General features: G+C 43.9%; 1 protein-coding gene across 9 annotated transcripts in view; it reads right to left on the bottom strand.

Annotated features, from left to right (window-relative positions):
- PPFIBP1 (PPFIB scaffold protein 1) overlaps positions 1-14,024 on the bottom strand; it is a 120,439-nt gene that overhangs the window by 54,290 nt on the left and 52,125 nt on the right. For 8 of the 9 annotated variants that reach the window (XM_075506891.1, XM_075506936.1, XM_075506903.1 and 5 more), the window contains exons 3-4: positions 4,311-4,472; positions 2,054-2,259 (exon numbers count right to left, since the gene is read on the bottom strand). In XM_075506891.1, the coding sequence (XP_075363006.1) occupies positions 2,054-2,259; positions 4,311-4,374 (270 nt within the window). In that variant the 5' untranslated portion in view covers positions 4,375-4,472. The remainder of the gene's footprint in view (positions 1-2,053; positions 2,260-4,310; positions 4,473-14,024) is intronic. The other variant, XM_075506897.1, reaches the window with a different exon arrangement.

Genomic DNA, 14,024 nt, shown 5'->3' with positions numbered 1-14,024 from the left:
GGACCTCGTTCCAGATCCTAATAGCCAGGCATCCCTAAATCACACATTTGCCATCACAAGGGGCAATGACTGGCCTTCACCTCATTAATCTCAACAGGCACTGCAGCCTCCAGCCACGCTGCTGGGCCCCTTTACTCCAGAATAACATGCGGTGGATCAGCATCACTAAGCATGGACTACTGATGTCTATGCACACCGTGGGGAGCAGTTAATTGTCCAAGGCTGTTTATTTGGCATATGAACATTTTTTTATTTATAAAGGCCGTATTTGCATGAAACCTGTTATGTCCTTCAATTTCTGCTCCACACTGAGCAGAAACTAGTTACAGCAATGTTCACTGCTGTACATTATGCAGGAAGGAAACGCTGATGTTAGCAGGAACTCTGTGTGTTTTAAAGACCTGACTTGAATGTCACTCCCGTCTCCTCCTCCTGATCTCGGCGTCGGCTGCCACGCTTTGACAGCGGGGGCGAGATCCAAATCCCACTGGAGGCAGTGGGAAAGCTCCCACGCGCTTCATTAAGTTTCAGGCATTTTCAAAGGCGTAGTTCAAAGCAAAGTTAAAAAATAAAAAAAAAAGCTCTCCCCTCAAACCTTTCCAGGCAAGCGAGCCCATCTGTGCCAGCCCAGGTCCCCAACTCTTCCCGCCATGCTGCGCACAGCCCGTGTGCCACTAGATGGCATGTCAGGTCACCCAGCGCCAGCCGCAGCCCCACGCCTGCCAAACCTGCGGCTGGGGAGCACAGGCCAAACACAGTCCTGGCACCCACCACTCTGGGCTGCAACTGAAGGCTAAAATAAATCTGTGTATCAAGATAAAAACATTTTACACAAGATCAGCGGTGGCTCCAAGGTGACGGAACCCTTTCTGAGGGGGTGTGATGCCTGTCCTGGGAAGGGACCAGGCGTCGGTGGCTGCCCATCCCAACAGCAGCAATGCATAGGGTGCAACACAGAGCCACCACGGTGGCCTGTCCTGCATCAGACCCAGCCTTCATCAGATCTGGCATCCTCATTTCAGCAGTACAGCGTTACCTTGGCCAATGCCAAGTGTGTCAGACAGGAGGACCCAGACACTGCTGTAACACGGATTTGGCAAAATCTGCAGAAGTGCACACCCACCGCTGCTGCCATTGTTAGCTACAGACTGACTTAAACCCTGAAGCACAGCCTCTGGAAATGTCTTGACTTCCACTGCTGGAGCTTCCCCGAAACCTGTGCACACCCACACCACCACAACGCAAACCCTGCCACACGAGCACAAGGACTCCTATTTGGCCTTGCTAGGAAGTCACCAGTCATGGGGCACCTGGAGGTAAAATCAGTGAGTCCTTTGAAAATGATGCCATGTAACTCACCTTCTGATAAGCACAACATTTTATTTCCCAGCATGGTCTTCAGGTAGCCTCCACTTGAATAATATTTGATTTTTGGGGCAAAATCAAGTCTTGGGGAAAGAACAGCCTTGTCGGGCATATTTTGGAGTATTTTTAAAGTGAGGGTGACAAAAACTGGTAGATTGTCACAAACACAGAAAATAAAAATTTGGTTTGGTTTCCAGGTTAAAGGGTTGCTGAACTTATACCACTCACTTCTGTTATAAACCAGGTAAGGAAGCTCAGTAACAGCACTGGTCCCTGTAGAAAATATGCTGCCAAAAATGCTTTTTAGTGAAAAGTTCATATTGAAAACAGCTTCTCCCCCCCCCCCCTCCCCCCCCCCCCCATTTAAGTGTCTGATTCCTATAAAAATGTCTTTCCCCAAACCTCGGAGATGAAACTCCAATTACTGAAAATTTTTTGCTCCCCAAAATGAGGCATGGTGGTACATCAAAAAAAAAGCACAGGCCAACCCACTGCACACGGTATTTGTGTTACAGCTTTTCCAAGGCCCCACAGCATCATCTCCAAACCAAAATCTCTTCCCTTTGGTTCTTTGAAACCTACTCTAAAACTTTTAAATGCCCTGCATAAAACAGCTAGACCAGCTCGGGCAGCAGGGCTGTAACACACAAAACCAGCACGTTACGAGTGAAACAAGGTGAGACTGTACCATTTGACTTTGGAGCCATTCGATCAGAGCCTCTGCCGTTGAGTCTGGGACCTGGCAGCGCAGTCCCTCTCTCTCATCTGCCTCCATCATCTCCAGCAAGCCCCGCAAGTCCTCCACCAGGTGCAGTGCCCGCAAGCCCCCCATGAAGGGAGAGGTGGGGGACTGGCAGTCAAAGATGCCGTTGGAGTACTCCAGCGCCTTCGAACCTGGAGGGAGCAAAATCGCATGGGGTCAAGCACGAGGCAAGCAGGTCAGATCTGCAGCAAGGCTGAGAAATGCTAGGCGGTGTTTGCTCCCGGTGGGCCTTTATCTGAACCAAACTCAGCACTGGTGCAGGATTCTGCCCATGCCACATGGCCATTCAGAGAAAGGCAAGCCCTTGCCGGCATGCTACGTGGATGAAAGCTCCAGCAGGAAGGATGTGGGCTGATCTGACAGAAGATATGTACACCACAACTGTGCCCATGGGTTCAAGGTGTGGGCTGGGGTCCTGCTCCCTGGGATGTATTGGAGGCGGAAAGTACTGCGGGGGCAACAGGCTCTGCTAACGCTTTCAGTCACCCTGTAGGGATTGCATGACCCAAGTCAGACACTGACGGCTTCCAGAGGAAACTGTGCTCTGCATTTTTTTTTCATGCAGAAATATGTTACATTGCTCCAAGGCACTGGAAATTTTTTTAAAAGAATAAAGAAAAATATGAAGATAAATAAAAAGAGTTAATCACTTCTACATGAGAATAAATTTTAAACCCAACAGTTTGACATGGTAGTGCTGACATTTACATGCTAATAAAGCAAAAAATCTCTTATTTGCATAAACTCACAGTACGTATATTTGACCTACATTAAAAGTTGCTATATATTAAGTAAGGAAGAAAACTACGAATTCAGGATTAAGGTTGATTTAAGTCAACCTAGCTAATTCCAACTATAATTTCAGCACACTGATTTGTGACCTTAATACTGTAATGCCTTGGCACAATGAGACATGTTCATGACAGAGCATCAGCTTTTGTACTGTCAGCTTTTGGAAACTACAGTGATATGCCATATATGCACTTCCACGAACTTTCATTCACCTCATTTGGTAAGCCACAAAAACGCAAGTATTCTGCTAATTCCCTTTGAAAAAAATGAAGAGAAAAAAATCCCCGCAACAGCATAGGAGTTAACATTCCTTTGTTATATTGCTTTATAAGTCTGGTCAGACACATGGGTAAATTAAGTCTGTGGTGACTTAAACATCCCAACATCACATTTTATTTTTATATTAAACCTCATCCTGCCATGACCAACTTAGGCTCTTGGAAACACAGATACATGATCGGATCCAAATACCAGTATCTACTTATGGAAATTACTAAAGTCACAGCTTATATGTATTTTTAGAGATCATTATGATCCAACAGAATCCACTTTACATGTGTTCCTGCCATGTGTCCTTAATATCTTTAGGAAAACTGCAGAGAAAAGTCATTGTTCAAACAAAGCACAGACTGTATGATTATTTTTTTTCCCCTAAGGGAAATTATTTTAAGTGGAACTATTTACAACTTTATAATAGTGTTGCTATCCTTGCAGAATATTTTTTGAGTTTGGGTAGCTGTTTGCATAGGTCTACTGGAATAGGATTAAACTATTAATTTCTTGCTGCTTTGCTCCTCCGTGTTGTGCACTTACATTATTTTCTAACTCCCTAGCCTCAACTTAAAAGCAGAGGTCGTATACTTTGTGATGCCTCTCCTTAGTCCCCTTAAAATTTACAGGTACTTACAAAAACTCAAATATTAAAGGCAGGTCCCAGCCAAATGCTTGGACTCAAACCATTCCAATTTTGAAAAAAGGAAAATTCAATCCATGTTGTAACTCTTCAGAGTTGAGAGAAGTTCAGAGTAGCCAGTATTAGGCAAACTTACTTTTCCTGCCTTGCAGCAGCATTTTAAACACACTCATCTTGGTTTGAAATGTGCCTCGTCTTTGGCTTTCATGGTACTGCGTGCACCAGCTGAACTGTGTCACTCAGCCACTTCAAGCAGCATTTTGATAGAGGGTAGGAGAAAAACTACAATCTGTTTAGCTGTGTCTGTGTGTGAGAGTCTGTGCAATTCCTACACTCCATTTATTTGTAATCGCTAAGCTATAATGAAGACACTAAACAATTACCAGCACATTCCCTTCTAAGCCTGAAACTCTGCCCTCCAAGCATGAGAAAGGAGGACCGAAACAGCTAAAGCAACAAGCTGCCCCAAGCATTTACCTGCTATAATGCCATCCATCTGCTCCAGAGCCGCAGCGAGCATGTCACTTGCATCACTCATCATCTTCTCTCTTCTCAGGGACAATCACCAGCTACACTATAAGGAGCAATAAAACACCGATAGCGTGAGTTGGATCCAGAGTCTCAAGTCTGCAATTCAATCTGCAAAAGAGAATTTCATTTCACTTCATGTTCTCTGAATTCAGACACCACCGTTGCCAGACCCGCAGGAAGACTGGGGCCATTTGCTGACCACAACAAGACTTGGAGATGTTCATCACCAGCCGTGAACTGGCATCAAAGAATCAAAGCACCAACTTGATGATCCAGTTCCTACTGTTGGTTAGCACATGGCGTGCTCTGCCCGCAGGTCCATGATACTGAAGGGGCACTTTATACAGCACCTCAGAAATCCTACATGGCACTTCAGGGAAGCTTGCAGAGAAGACACAGGCCTTCTATCGCTAAAAGAAAGCTGCAACTCAGCAATAAACCACACGTCTATCGGCTGTATTATTTCTCCCCAAGAATTTGCTGATATAGAAAAAAAAGAGGAGTCTGACCACTTGCCCAAGATTTCTGGATGTCTGACAATCCAGAAGTGCTGGGCATGCAACTATTTGCCTACAGGCAGGATATCTCAAATGCCCAGGACTCACTGGACATTGTGTGCATGCACAGACTATCCCATCGAAGACACTGCTCTGAGCTTAGCAGAGATTTTCACCGTAACGATGCAATCTGATCCTACCCTCAAACTTTTGAAAGCCTTAAAGTGGTCCCCAGAGGAGTATTTTCAGCAGAGTCTGGAAAAGTGAACCTGCCCATCATGCTGCCTGGGCAGGTGAACTAGTAGACCTGAAATCCCGATGTGCTACAAGTTAAGCACGTACTTAGGTACTTTGCTGAAGTGGAGCTGCAGAAGTCAGAGGCGTACCCAGTCCCTCCACCCCAGCACAATGGACACACAAGCCACCGAAATAGCCCATATTGCTGTGGCTTTAATCTAGGACACGCGAGACTACTTCTGCTATAAATACAGTTAGGGAACAAAGCTAAACAAACACCAGGAAGGAAAACTCGCTTTAACCTTTTGCATACCCTGTCATTTGGTTTTTGTATTAGGCTGCACCGCTGCTGACATTTGCCCCAACATAAGCAATTAAGAAAGTTGTTCACAGTATCTCTGGCATAAGTCCTGGAAAAGAGTCTACTAAAAAACAAACCAAAACAAAAATTAATGTTATAAACTGAATTTTCCCTCCTACGAGTCACCTTATTGGTTTGACCCAGCTGGGAAGTAGCTCTTATTGGAGGCTGCCAGCTAGCTTTGCTGAAATGCTATCCTTAAAATGCCAATAAACATTTCATCTTCCATATCAAAACTTTTATTACATGAAGTAGGTCCAAACTCTAAGGCAACTTTTGAATGACAGCAAAAAGACTACTGCGCTTTTGGCAAATGCCTTGCTTTATTATTTAGTTGCCAGAGTCAGAAAAGCCAAGAGAACTTTAAAATGTCAAAATACCTGTAAGTTAAGGTGTTGCAAATCTTAAAAAATGCAGTAGCATTGTAACAGAAGACTTCCAACCTTCAAGGAGGAAGTCCCCGATTTTAAACACAATGTAAATATTAAACTTCAAGCTGTACAATACCTGTCATAATATGCAGATCCTACAAGACATTTAGTCCAGTGCCTCTACGCCCAATAAAAGCGAGCAGAAAACGCAGCTTTTGCAAACACCTTCACTTGGACAATACTGAAGACACTCTTGTTTTTTCTCCTTTAGGATTTCCTGGCTCTGATAATCAGGTCCTGCTCAAACATGAGTGCCTATGAACGCAGAGTGTGAACAATCTGTGCTGGATTTCCCTCTGAAGGCAAAGAGCACACAGAGAAAGCCCAGGGCTGCTGCTGCCCCAGGCAAAAAACTGATGATTCCTAACACCTCCAAGTGGAAAAGGACCAACAATGCAAAGCACCCACAAACCCGCAACAGCCAATTAACGTTCGGGAAGCAGGAGTGCCCACGATTTTCCCAATATGCATAAACACCTCATGGAGGGAGTAAAGAAGACGGAGCCAGATTGTTCTCAGTGGCGCCCAGTGACATGACAAGAGGCAATGGGCACACAGTAAAACACAGGAAATTCCACTTAAGCATTAAAAAGAAAAAAAGAAATTAAAAAAAAAGCTTTTTTACTGCGAGGATGGCAAGCACTGGAAAGAGTTGCCCTTTTGGGGTCTCCATCCCTGGAGCTACTCACAGCCTGACTGGACTGTGCATGGTGCAGCCTGCCCTGGGCATCCCTGCTTTGGGCAGAGGGTGGGCTGGAGATCTCGAGTGGTGCATTCCCACCTCAGCCATCACTGAGCTCAGTGCAGCTCATGATCAAGCATTAAATACAGTACCGAGAAGGCTGCCTAGGAAAAGCCTACTGCAGGCTAAAAAGGCACTAAGGAACAGAGCACTCCCTAATCACGTTTGTTCACAGCGCACCCCTTGTCTCTCACCTTATGTCTAGGAAAGACATTAACTGGGGGCAAGGAACTGCTAATTTACACTTGCATAATAAAGCCGTGGCTTTTAGGCACAGAAAAATCGCCATCCTTCACCCAGGCACAACCACCCCACATGTTTCCAAAAAAAGCACCTCTTGCTTTTCCTAAACAAGGGTTTTGTCCATCGCTGTCTAAAATCCCTAAGACATCTCTACTGATGAGAGCAGCAGTGGCAGATGGTGGTACCAACAGCATCCAAGAGCCCTCCAGCATCTGCCCCACTGTCACCTGGTCCTACCTCCAAGGAAAGAGACATGTCAGTCTGCACAGTGCTTCCTCCACTGCTACTGCAAAAGGAGACGTGCTGCTGAGAGCAGCAGTGAGACATTTTAAGATAAAATTTAGTGAAGCAAGACCGTGCTAACACACTGATCTCCAAAAACCCTTCCACCACCCATGGAGCATCTGTTAACAGCTTGACCAAGCCGACAGCTGAGAAACTAGGAGAGGTGAAATAAAAGAGAACAAAAAGCCGAACAGCTGGAGATGATGCAACAGAATCCCATTTCCAAGTTATTTGGTCCTAAAAGTGGTCATTGAAAACTAGCCTGGAACAGCACATCCTGCTCTGGCCACCTTCCCAGCACAATGCAGCACATCTAGCAGTCAGGAAGTAAAACTGCTGTGACAGAAAAATAATATTGGAGGCATCCTTCCCCAGTAAGGACATAGAATCGCTTTTATTCTTTGCACACCATCACCGGCACGCAGGGAATAGGGGGGAAATCAAAGATGTCATACACCAGTGGACCAAGAACCAAACTGCATGAAACAAGAAAAGACAACAAACCACAGGAGGAAGAGGGTGGAAAGGGGAGGTGCAGAGGGAGTCAAAGAAACACAATTATTAGACAGAAGTCATAAATCAGCAGCCCTTTGTGGATTATAGGAAAGAGGACAATACTGAAACACCAGCGGATTAATCCCTGCGCCTACTGAAGGGCACCAACACTGCCTCTGACTTCACGAACTTTGACAGGAGCCTCGGCTGACCACTAACACAGCAGAGCTTTCCTGATAGGTATGGTCCTTTCTTTACTCTTTACTTTCTATGGCTCTGGTTTAATAGAAACAAAACCTAAGAGAAAACTCAAGGCTTTGGGTTTTTTTTGTTGGCAGTGACTAAGGAAAACCATGCAGTCAGGTAACATGAACGAAAATCCATCCTGGAGAACCGCAATGGAGCTCCTTAGGAAAATAAGGAATAGCTAATATTTCAGATGATGTCAAGCAGTTTAAATTCCTTTCATCCACAAAAGCAGAAAGGAAAAAAAAAAAAAAGGAAAAACATCATTTTAATACAGATGGATCTATGACATGGCAGATGAATGAGAAACCAAGGTGCACAGAGGAGACAGAGAGGCAGATGCACGAAATCTGCCCCTGGCATAATGCCATTAAGAACACACCTGGGAGGAAAGTACTGACAGCACCCTGTCTGACAGACCATTTAAAATAAGTTTTCTCTTGCTTTCCAAGAAAATGACAACACTTACCTTCCTGCATGCACAATCAGTGCAAGATGGGGCAGGGGGGTTGTTTTTACAGAGGCAGATCCCCTTTTTAGAGCTCCCAGCTGAATACCTTGCTCATGCCGACAAGAACAAGCATCGCTTCATCAAGGCTGTATTTACAATCCACCATTAAAAAAATAAAAATAAAATACAAATGCAGCTATCTCCACTATCACTTACAATTAATCTTATCACTAGCTGGCATTTCTACCACATCCCTGGCCATTACAGAGAAGATGTTATTTGGTCTTACTTGTTTAATGTCCCTTCCTCTGGTTCGAACACACCAGCCGGTTGCTAGGGCTATGCTGTTCACTTTTCAGTAGGTGGAGATTTTTTATTTTTATTTTTGAATGACATACAAACCCTCCGGCTACAGTGCTTGTGAAGATGTATTCCAAATGGCTTACAGAGAAAACAAAACACTGCCCTGAAAATAAATCCAAGGAAAGCTAGAAAAAAACCAAGAGGCTTTGTGAATGGGAACTGCAGTCTGCCGGATGCAATCAGAAAAGCTGTCTGAATATGGATTTCAAAATCAGATATTTAATTAAGATGGCAGACTTATTAAAAAAAAACAGTGCTTAAACATTTTACATGTAGGAAATTATAGTTCCCCCACCCAGAGGCTCTCTCTTTCCTAGATTGAACAACACACAGACAGGCATCTAGGGGTGACATCTTCAAGCCTTTTTTTTTTTTTTTTTTTTAAATTTTGAGAGGGTCTCATTCTGGACTTCCACCTGCAAAACACACCACGCTTTAAAACCCAGAGGTCTGCAGAGCTGAGGACCAGCTGCCTGCTAGCAGGTCCAAAGGCCAAAAGGACACACTGTGCCCCGTGTGCAGCCTCTCTGGGGAAGGGCAGGGGCTGGCCTTTCGTCCCACTCGCCTTCCTCTTTGTGCACATGCTCTGCAAATACTCAGCATTTGGAAAGAAAGCATCAGCTACAGATTATTTTTATGATATGATGCAGTAAGATGGATGACTTGAGTTTCCCAGCTCTCCCATTCCTACATAACACTCCTTAAATCAGGAAATTTTGATACACAGCAATGAAAAGTCTTGATTAGGGCTTGTTCCTGAGAGCCGCAGAGAATAAAAAAAGGACCCCTAAGAGCAGGCTGTTACCCCAGAGCAGTCTACCACAAAAATACAATGAAAAAGCTAACAAACTGCAGACATCTTTTTCAGGGAAGGTGGAAGGAGAGAACCTGTTCCACAGCAAAAGTAAGACCCCAAATTTCACCTTGCTGTCAAAATTAATGTCCCTGCATTTTCGGTCCTACACAGTATGAGACAACTGTGAGAGGTCTGAAGCATCTTCTGGAGTCATCTCTCTTGCCTCACAACACTGAAACAAGACATCCTTAGCAATTAGTTTTTACAAGGTAAAGCTCTATTTCTTGAAGATGAATGCCATTTCAGACACATTATCACATCTATTTGTGCTTTTCCTGGCTGGCCAGAAGAGAAACACAAACACACAGAGATTTATTTGCAAAATACATTTCAATCACAAATAAAACAAGCTTCAAATGAATTCAGTCTAAATCTCTGGCACAATTTCTCATGGGATGTTTCGAAGATACTCAACTATAGTGCCGCCAGTCAGTAGCATTTTAATACTTAATAATTAATATATTCAGCTAATTTACACTAGGAGTCATTAACATTTCTTTTAACATAAAAAAAGACTCCATTTCATACCTTCCAGGCCTGAAAGAAGAAACTAAAAACGAAAATGGATCTTTGTTGAATATATTGCTCTGGTGTTTTGCAAGAGAAGAACAAATGAAATTTAAAAAGTAAAATTAGGAAATGCTGGAAACATCTTAATGGGAATAATGTAGAGAAATATCCTAGCATGAGGCAGGGACAGGAAACTAGTTAGGTCCCAAACATGCTTTGAGCTGCGTAGTTCAGACATTGCCCCCCTTCCCTGAGGAGAGGCCCTGGCCGCCATGTGGAGGCAGGTACCTCTGCTTGCTTCCTTCCCGGGCATGGGGACATCTCCCTGGCAGCTCCTCCCGGCAGGTACCCGTGCTCTCTTGCCCCGCGATGGCTGAACAGCTGTTACACACAGGCCAAAGCAAGGAGGCCCGGTGAGACCGGGCACGTCCTCTGGCTGGTCCTTCCACCCACAAGTCCTCCATTTCGGGAGGACGGCTACGAGGAGGCCCGTCCCCAAAGCAGGAGCCCAGGGGGGCCAGGCTCAGGGCCCTGCCAGCCTGCAGGCCCAGCACCCTCCAAGAGCGCAATGCTCAACCGTGAAAAAAGGATAAACATTATTATGAATAAAAACCCATCCAAACATTGCCAAAGGCTTACTTAAACTAATAATGTCTATTTTTATATACACACACACACATATATATATATATATAAAACCATTTCTTCTTGAACTTGCTGAACTCTAGTCAATGACATCAAAGCAATATTGTTCTCATATTACGCAGGACTACAAAAAAGCAACAAACGTCCCTTTGTTCCCTAACTCTAGATCCTTTCTTTGTTCCCTGAATTTCATTATTTCTTTATTATACAAGCACTATTTATTTCTTTTAACTGATAAAAATGAATGGAAGCACACTAAGGCTGAAAGCCTATCCCACAGTACGTAAGAAATGTCTTTGAGATAAAAGGTATCAAGCCATAGAAAAGACTTAAAAGTATTTTAAGAACATAAAGCACAAAAGTCCTTCCAAGATATTATTGTTTATACCTAGGGAAAACTTACCTCAAATCTCACAGTTTTTATTACCAACCAGCTTAGTTGCGTTCTGCACTTTGCCTTAAAATTTGTTAAACACATTAGTCGTGATGCAAAAGCTAAGCATCCTTCAGATACTTTGACAGAGAGGAATACACAGCAAACAGCTTATACAAACACCCAAAGCCTCTGAGACAAGGTTTATGGCTTAGATTCATATCCAATTACAAAACAAACCATTTATTTTGGTTTGCAGTATTGAAATCATTCTGGTTGCTTATCTCTGCTCCCCTATTCTCCAGCAGCTGTTTGTTTGGTTTTTTGGTTTTTTTTTGTTTTTGGTTTTTTGGGTTTTTTTTTGGTAATTGAAAGGAATTTAAAAAACACAGCAGGTGACAGGTTACGTTGTTTTGTGATGTGCAGGTGAGCTCTGTGATCGCTGGATGACAGGGAGGCAGCCAGAGCAGCAGCACCTTACCTGCAAAGCAGCCGTGTAATGCAGGTATCTGTCTGCAGACACTCTTCAGACTCACTTTCACTCTTTACTGACAAGCGATCCAAGGTCAAACGGATGCTTACAAAAAAGCCCCACAGATAGACTTCACTTTAGGTGGTTCATGGTTTACTGGTTAACTATTTAGTAAATGCCTTCAACTACTCACCTTAGAGAGTCTGAGAAATCAATGTTATTTTCTCACATATTTTGCTTGGGTCCACTGATTAGAAAAACAATTGAGATATTCATTCCTTGCTCCAAGGCTGCTAATGCAAGCAAGGAAATGCCTCACATTCCCCAGCAACATGTTATTGACACGCTGTGGCCACACAGGCTACAAAACAAAAGAGGCACTGTTGATTATGTGTCCAAAAGGTAGTTCTTCGAAGTACCTTAAGAACCACCAAAACCCCAGCACAGACACATGTTTAGATCCAATTTCATAGCTCATGCTGCTTTCTTTCAATGAGCTGGATCCAAAGATCAAATTCACAAACTTCCAAATTTGAAAGGGTTCAGCTCTGGATTTTTTACCTTCAGGTCTAGGAGTTTCCAGAGTCATGGTTTCAGTGTTGTCACTATGCAAAGCAAAAGTAGAGGACATCTACCTTCATAAGCCCAGAAAGTAAATAAAACATATTTAGCTTGAACACTATTTTCATGTTTAACTACCAACTACCTGTGAAGAACAATAGAAAAACCAATACTTTGTAATTCCGCAGCATCAATTGTTACATAGGGAAAATCTTCATATAAAGTCCAGCATTACATCCTTACCCTTCTGTCTGCCTCTGATTTTGTTATCTTAAGACTTATTTTTCCAGGACGAATATGTAAAAGAAGAGTGTGATATCTGAAGTATATGCCTTGTGTGTGAGGATACTTCAGTTTTTTAAAGACTCCTGATATCTGAGAACCTGAGGCTGGCAGTACCACCACTGCACCACTGATACACCATCAATCCCCTGATATAGCATGATTCACCATCTCTCTCCTCTTAGCAATTAAAAATTAAGCAGGGTGAAATTCAACATGGTGGAGGACTTCCCCCCCCCCCCCCCCCCCCGTAATAGGATGGGACTGAATTTTAAAGAGAAAAATATAGCGGGGGAAAAAGTGAAAAATAAGACATTGTAGGCCAATTTTCACTCTGGCTTTGTCTCTCTCACCCCAAAAACACGTGGACCTTTGTATTTTCTTTTCTCCTAAATTAAAGCCCTTTCCCAACAGCTCATGCTGGAGCTTTGCCAACAGCTTATGTTTAGGTAGTACGCTTGGGAATCTGAAAGAGCCTACATCGAGACAACCTGCTTTAGACAGCACGTGACCTTAATCACTATTAAAAATGGACCTTCTACCTTTGAGATTCTTGGAATATCAGATGTAGGTACTGTGCCTTTCAAAACACAGACTTCAAATTTTGAGTTAGTTCTCATCTTGGAAAAGGCCCAAGCAGTTCACATGCAAAACACATCCCGAAACATCTGCGTTCGCTCTCATCAATGAGCGAGCAAAGGTGAACATAGTCACCTTCGTGTTTTGACAACTGCCATGTGTGCTATCCTGTTGCTGGCCAGAGCAGCCACAGACGAGGAGCCTGCAGAGCAATGCACTACCCAGCTGCAGAACAAGGAGATGCCCCTTGCCCAGGGAGTGCAGAGCTGCTGGGATGCTCTCCCCCATCCCCTTGGGACCATCCTCCATTTCCTCCAGGGCACAGCCTGTGTTTGCTACCCGCTCCAGAGCTGCTCATTCAAGCCCAGGGTGAAGAAGAGGCACTCACAGACATGGCTTTTTCCCAGCACTGCCTGTCCCACACTTTCTCTTGACTGGCTTCTGTCCCTCACATCCCTTCCCAGGATACAACCACCAGTCCCTAGGACAACACAGCCCTGAGTCTGATAACCAGGGATTTCAGTAATGCTGGACTAAGCAAAGCTTTTTTACTTTTTTTCAGCTGTGGGGCAGAGTGCTGCTGATTTTGTCTTGCTTTTTTAACACCAAACTTTCAGCGCCAACAGATGAAGGACAAAAGCGATGTGCTCTCAGCTCGAGGAAAAGGTCCTTCTCTTGTCTCTGAATGCCGTGCTGGTGAGAAGCAACAAATTCCCCCCCCAAATCCACCTAGATTTCTGTGGGATAACAAGGTTACTGAGACTGAGTTTACTTGCTACAGATGATCTGCTAAGCGTGAAACAATTCTTTTTTATTACATAGAACAATGCAAAATGCCTGTTCCATTAGATATAGCAATAATCTGTGGTTTATTACTGACCTTACTAACAGCAGGCTGCCTTTAGTAGACCGGGCTATAATGCACTAAAACGGAGAATAAGATAACTTTTAAGAGCAGTGCAAGAAAGTTTACAATCCAGTTGCAGTAGTACAGTGCGAACACACCTATAAAGCACCTGGTTCAGGTACCC

Source organism: Mycteria americana, chromosome 1 (assembly GCF_035582795.1).
Source record: "Mycteria americana isolate JAX WOST 10 ecotype Jacksonville Zoo and Gardens chromosome 1, USCA_MyAme_1.0, whole genome shotgun sequence".
NCBI classification, from domain to species: domain Eukaryota; kingdom Metazoa; phylum Chordata; class Aves; order Ciconiiformes; family Ciconiidae; genus Mycteria; species Mycteria americana.
Note: the sequence above shows the minus strand (reverse complement) of the source record. Positions and strands in the feature narration are given on the sequence as shown.